At 44.1% G+C, this 6,000-nt stretch overlaps 1 protein-coding gene across 6 annotated transcripts in view; it reads left to right on the forward strand.

The window, feature by feature from the left end:
* LOC119181314 (uncharacterized) overlaps positions 1–5,729 on the forward strand; it is a 119,947-nt gene extending 114,218 nt beyond the window's left edge. For all 6 annotated transcript variants that reach the window (XM_075875952.1, XM_075875953.1, XM_075875954.1 and 3 more), the window contains 3 exons: positions 1,472–1,609; positions 2,684–2,853; positions 3,486–5,729. In XM_075875952.1, coding sequence (XP_075732067.1) covers positions 1,472–1,609; positions 2,684–2,853; positions 3,486–3,521 — 344 coding nt within the window. In that variant the 3' untranslated portion in view covers positions 3,522–5,729. The remainder of the gene's footprint in view (positions 1–1,471; positions 1,610–2,683; positions 2,854–3,485) is intronic.
* The last annotated feature ends 271 nt before the right edge of the window (positions 5,730–6,000 follow it).

Consider the following 6,000-nt stretch of genomic DNA (forward strand, 5'->3'; position numbering starts at 1 on the left):
TGCAGACGCACATCACCGATTACTTCAAATAAGAACAGATGTCCTGTGATTTGTGAATAAATGTAAGGCTTCTGAAACTTCCCCCTTGTGTGTTAGCTCAATGCACATGTGCCACTGCATGGAGAGCTCTCCGTGTATTTAGCTTTCTTTAATTCAAACAAATTTCCGGGCCCCTTCGATTTAGAATAATCGTGATTCGACTGTATAATATTTCGTGTCTCTTTTACATTATTAGTACCTAATCATTACTAGGGGATTGATAGCTACACAATGACATAAAGAACGAGACATGCATGAAGTTAATGTCACTAGTTCTTTAAATTCGAGGGGCTCTGACTCGGTCATATAGCCAAGAAGTAGCACTCCAAGCCTGTGCCCTCCCCCCTCTGATAATGTTTCTGCCTACGCCCCTGCTCAGACTTACTAATGTTTCAAGTTGGAAAAACAGCACATAGATTAAAACGAGCTCTATTTTTGGAAAAGGATACACCATTCTGTGCAAAAAGCACTTAATTCTATTCCATTCCCACACCATTTCGTGGTCATGAAAGTTGGGTATCATCTTGGAGTCATTCGAATTCATGAGTGGCAACTCCGCAACACTGATGTAGGATTAAAAAATCCCAGTAAAAACGTGCTTATTCGAGCTTACTGGCCAGCACACCGCCTTTTTACAGCGAAAACTGTTATGAGATCACAGCTCGAGTCACACGCAGTTGTCCGCCGCTGCCGCTGCTGGTGGCCATAACCACTATCGCAGAATTAAGAAATAAAATCTAGAACCAAGAACACAGTGGGGCTCGAGCCCGGGTCCGCTGGGTGCCAGACCAGTATTGTAACACTGAGCCACGCAGGTGCTTGGAACTTGTTGGCAAACTTGCCTTAGGCAGGCTTGATGTCGTGAAAGCAATTGCGTTAATACGACTTATAAAGCATTTTATAACAGCAAAAGAACAAGCAGTTAGTGCACAATGCAAATTGCATAAGGAGTGGGTCGTCCAATGCTCCAACCCATTACAAAAGCTATTTATTATTCCCCTATTAACTGTGGCGCATACCCACTTCAGGCATAATTCCTTATCGTCATCAGCCGCTGCATGAACGATTGGCACAAAATTCCTCGCAATAGTTTAGCGGATACCACGTTTCTCAGAAGAATGAATAGTTTAGCGGATGCCGCGTTTTTCAGAAGAATGATGAAAAACAGCATAAAATTTTTATTATTAATGCCATAGTGGGCATCAAGCATGTGTGGTAGCAGCAGTTACCGAATGAGTGTTTAGAAAGTGCTCTGAAAGGCCGCTCTCTTAGCTTTCGCTGTGACTGTGCTGCGCCTACCGCACAAGCCTGGCGTTTTCTTTTTTCCTGCTAACACTTTGATGAAACCCTGTAACCGTAGCTGTTGTGCTAGTTGCCTTTCTTAATGGCATTTCAGCAAATCACTTCTTCATTGCTCTCAAATAATTTGCAGGTCATCTGCGGCAGCTGCAGAAGCTGGTCGTCCAGAGCAACCAGTTGACCAACTTGCCGCGCGCCATCGGCTACCTGAGCAACCTCACCTACCTGAGCGTTGGGGAGAACAACCTGAACCAGATTCCCGAGGAGATTGGTCAGTGTCGCCTCCTTGATTTTGTTTGCTGCGTATTATGGTTGCTTCAAGAAGTGTTTCCACTGCCTTCATGGTTAGATTATAGTAGAACTAACACCACTGCATCGTTGTACCCTCTAACCTGGATATAACAAGCACGCATATAGCAAAGTATCGGTTACAACAAAGTAAATGAACAATAGTCTTGCAATAGATACAATGTTAAAAATTATTTTTATATTGAATTTTCGTATGTAATTAACTTACTTTCATGTAAGATGTAGTGAACAGTGACGTCATTATGATCGTTTGCTAGTTCCATTCACTCGGGCTTTGCTTTAAGCATAGCTGATGAATTAGGTAATATTTCATTGCTCCGCAATTATTTCCAGAGCCCCCCCTCCCCCCTTTTTTTCTAATCTCAAAGCAGCGATTGGCTCTATGCATGAGGGACTTCAGTTGTCCCATTTAACCCGACCACATGTATCCGCTAACGGAAAAGTTGATGTAGCTCCTTGTATTACTGCCGTAATTGATACCTCTTGCCAGATTGGAATGTCTGCTGCTACAGAAGAAGCAATCATGAAGGGAGTGTGTAAACATTCAATTTTTCATATCTCGAAGATTTTTTGGACACATTCCTTAAAACTCTCTGTATATTGTATGACCTCATGTAAAATGCACACTTCTTTTTTATCTCAGGTGATTACAGGGCTTTACACATGAGTAACAAATGCACTCAAATTTTGAGTGTAATTCCAGTAATATTTTCATGTGTCTTTAATATTACAATACTTATCTCCACAGCATCTACTCACTGTGCACTGCTGTGCTCAACGAACTATATTTGATCATTATGGAATCCTGTACATTGCCATCAGAGTTTTCACTATGTATTATCATATCACAGTGTTTCATCTGTCATTCTAAGAAGTTAGTATGATATCCCTATTTTACGGGATATAAATTTTTTTAATACGGTGAATTGCATACGGAATTATTGGATGGCGTTCGAAATGCTTTCACTTCGGCGAATGCACTTCATATAGGATTGTACGTGCGTGTAATGCAACATAACTTTGTGTGTGTGTACAGGCACCCTGGAGAATCTGGAGTCCCTGTACATCAACGACAACCCGAACCTACATAGTCTACCGTTTGAGCTGGCCCTGTGCACCAACTTGCAGATCATGAGCATCGAGAACTGCCCCCTGTCACAGATACCTGCCGAGATTGTCAACGGCGGGCCCTCGCTTGTCATCCAGGTATAATACAGCCGTGATGCGTCTCGACAATTTGACCCTCGTTAATTCAGAAAAATTGTAGAATGAAGACTATCCTTCCAGGCTCAACTATGATATGCATTATTCGGTGGCATCAAGCTCTAATTGAGAGACGCAGCTTGGTGACAGACAAATAATCTTTAGCCTATGTAACGAGGCATTGGACATGAGGGATTTCAACAAAAATTTCTTTATATTACTTGTTTACTTTATGAGAAATGCTTTCTGCTGTCAGATAACTATTGCATGTACTGTAAAAACCCACATATAGTAGTCAGAGTATTTTTTCATGTTTTCATGATGTCAAATTTTCACTCCGGAGTATATGAAAATCTAAGAGCAAATTAATAACCAAAATGACCAGCAATGAATTGATGGGCAATGAGCCTGTGGTTTACAAGCATTGCGTGAGCACATCTCTCTAACTACCTTTTCTTGATGAGTTGATGCATTTTACTTGGCTAATTATTGTACAACTGCCATTTAGGCACATCAGTGCCATGTGCTTATGAAGTACCACGATACCCTGTCTAGTGCACTTTTCCTAAATAATTTCACAGAAGAATATGGAGTCCTCGTCCCTCTGTGCAAGCTGTCGCTGTCTCTCGTTGCAGTACCTCAAGATGAAGGGACCCTACCGGACGCTGTGACATCCATCCAACACGGAGACCGCCCCCTGTGGCAAGTGTCTCCACCACACCGGTGGCAAGAAGCGGTGGCGCCGCCTGGTCGGGACCCGGTGGCCCGCACTCTTAGCGGGAGCCAGGTGCATCCGCCATGCGCTGTTGAAGCTCTGAGAGCCGGCTTCTGCCGCCAGTGCTTCTGCGACCTATTCTACGGCAGTGGGTGCAGCGCAAAGGACTCGCTTGAAGGACCTTTCGCCGATAACGATTGCTCGCTCGTTTTAACTTCTCAAACGTGCCAATTGCGACACTCTCTAGAGCCTGCCTGAAGTTGCCGGAATTCCTGCTTGTGGCTCTTAGAAACCGAAGGAACTACATGGTAATGGTGCAAGCATGGGTGATGGAAGTGCTCTGGGTCAATGACCTTTCTGGCTCCCAGCATAGAGAACGTCCCGTTACAGCTGTAGCTTCAATGCAGACACCGATGCATTGCGACGAAACTGGCAGATGAGCGCTTGAAATGTGGGAGAAACTGCGCAAGCACCGAGACATACACACACGCACATTCGGTCAGGCCAGTTGTTCATAACGCAGCAGCACAAACTTTTGGTGCTGGCTGCCCTGGCGCGAGCCAATGAATGCGCTTTTGGGCAGCAGTATCGACGTATACCCTCACAATGCTAACATTCATCGGTGCTGCGGAATTCACTAGAGGAGCCGCGTTCTCCCCTTGAAAGGATCATAGGACAGAAAGCGGTACTCAAGTGCGACAAGTTGTACACACCACATTGTTGCTGGCAGTGGAGGTCATCAAGACGTCAGCTTGCTGAAGAATGGTTGGCTGCCAACTTCAACTTGCATTGTCAGTTTTGTCCGAAAGACATTCTGCAACGTCGCCCCCTGTTCTTATCTCGGTGCATCTGCATTTAGGCAGTGAAGGTGATTTCCGTGATTTTGAGAAGAGTTCAGCCGACAACTAGCGAGTCAACAGACGCCCTTAGCCACGGAGGCATGGAAAAGCAAGAGCCTGCTGCGGAAAGTGGTTTCGGCATATCGATGCCAAGTTCTTTTGCCGAAAGGAAATCGGAGGTCATTTCGTCTTCCGGCCCGTCTAATCATAGCTTGTTGTCCAACGTGTTGATTTCTATTTTTTTAATCGCTGGCAGCAGCGAAAGAAAATTTGGTTTACAAGCTGCTGGCATGGCTGCCTGGAGTTTGCCATGATGTATGCCTGCGTCCACGTGATGCACCACTGGGCCTTTGCCTGCTTAAATGTTTTAAGAAACGCCCCTTTGTTTCATCAAGGAGTAGTTGGTGGCATACCGAAAAAAATTCCATCTCAGAGCCAAGGAAGAATGCAAGAACAAAAACTCTGACCAAGTATGCAAGGGCTTGCCACATCTTGAAAGTGTACAGAGGAAATTCGCTGGCTTCACAAAAGTCTGGCCTTTTGCATCTGCTGTTTGTTGCATCGTCTCACCATTACTCTCACCCCCCCCCCCCCCCCCTGTGCCAGTGCGTGCCGCTAACCTCATTTTTTATTGCATTTCACCGTTTTTTCGGCCGTGCACGTGACGTAGTCCTGTCGACGAAGCGTCGCCAACGAAAAAGCGTTTGTTTCGGCGTTAAAGTTGACTCAGCGTTAGTTCGACGTATTGGACTGCTGTGACACTTCTCCCTCCTTCCCGAGGAAGTGACGGACGGCTTGTTTAAATGACGACAGCTGCGCTGAGGGGAAAAAAAAATGGACGGCTAACAATGTCGCCAAATGTTGAAAACTTGTTCCGCGTGGAGCCAAAGAAAGAAAAGTGATTCTTTTACTGTTCATGCAACAATTATTTATATACTCTCGCTTTCTCTTTTTCTCACAGTTTTTTTTAACTCTTGTTGGCCAAGCAATGGCGTTATTTTTTAAGCCCACACTTTGCCTATGCTACATAATTTCGTGCATCGTTTTTTTTTAATACTTATGCCATTTGGCTGCTTCTTTTATCAACTTTTTCGTTAAACAGTAATTGTGCTTTTTAATTGCGGAATGTCCCCCGCTTCAACATTATTGTCACCCATTTTTTTCCCCCGAGACTCGCGTCCAATGATTCGGTGCTTCTACGGTTACGCTGAGCTGGACTTGCAAGCCATTGTTGGATTATATTTTTTTGTTTTCTGTTGAGTGGGGATGATTTCACAAAAGGCTGCATTTTTAGCCAATAAAATTGAAGAACATTTATTCTGAAATGAGACTCGTGCTTTTCTGAGCGCCTCGGGGCCTGGTTGCTTGACCGCAAGCATAATCGAGTTTTCATGTCCTTCTAAAGTAGGTAAGTACTACATCAGAAACTCATTAATTCGTTCTTCACGTGACTGGAAAACAAAAACTGTTCAAATGGGCCAAATGCTGAATTATCGAAAGTAACGAAAAAACAACAAAAAAATTTCTATTGCATCAGTACAGTTTCATTGTTTTCATGAATGCTAAAAATCTAGCAAATATTTTGCACGACAGCAG

This window comes from Rhipicephalus microplus, chromosome 10, assembly GCF_043290135.1.
Source record: "Rhipicephalus microplus isolate Deutch F79 chromosome 10, USDA_Rmic, whole genome shotgun sequence".
NCBI lineage: Eukaryota > Metazoa > Arthropoda > Arachnida > Ixodida > Ixodidae > Rhipicephalus > Rhipicephalus microplus.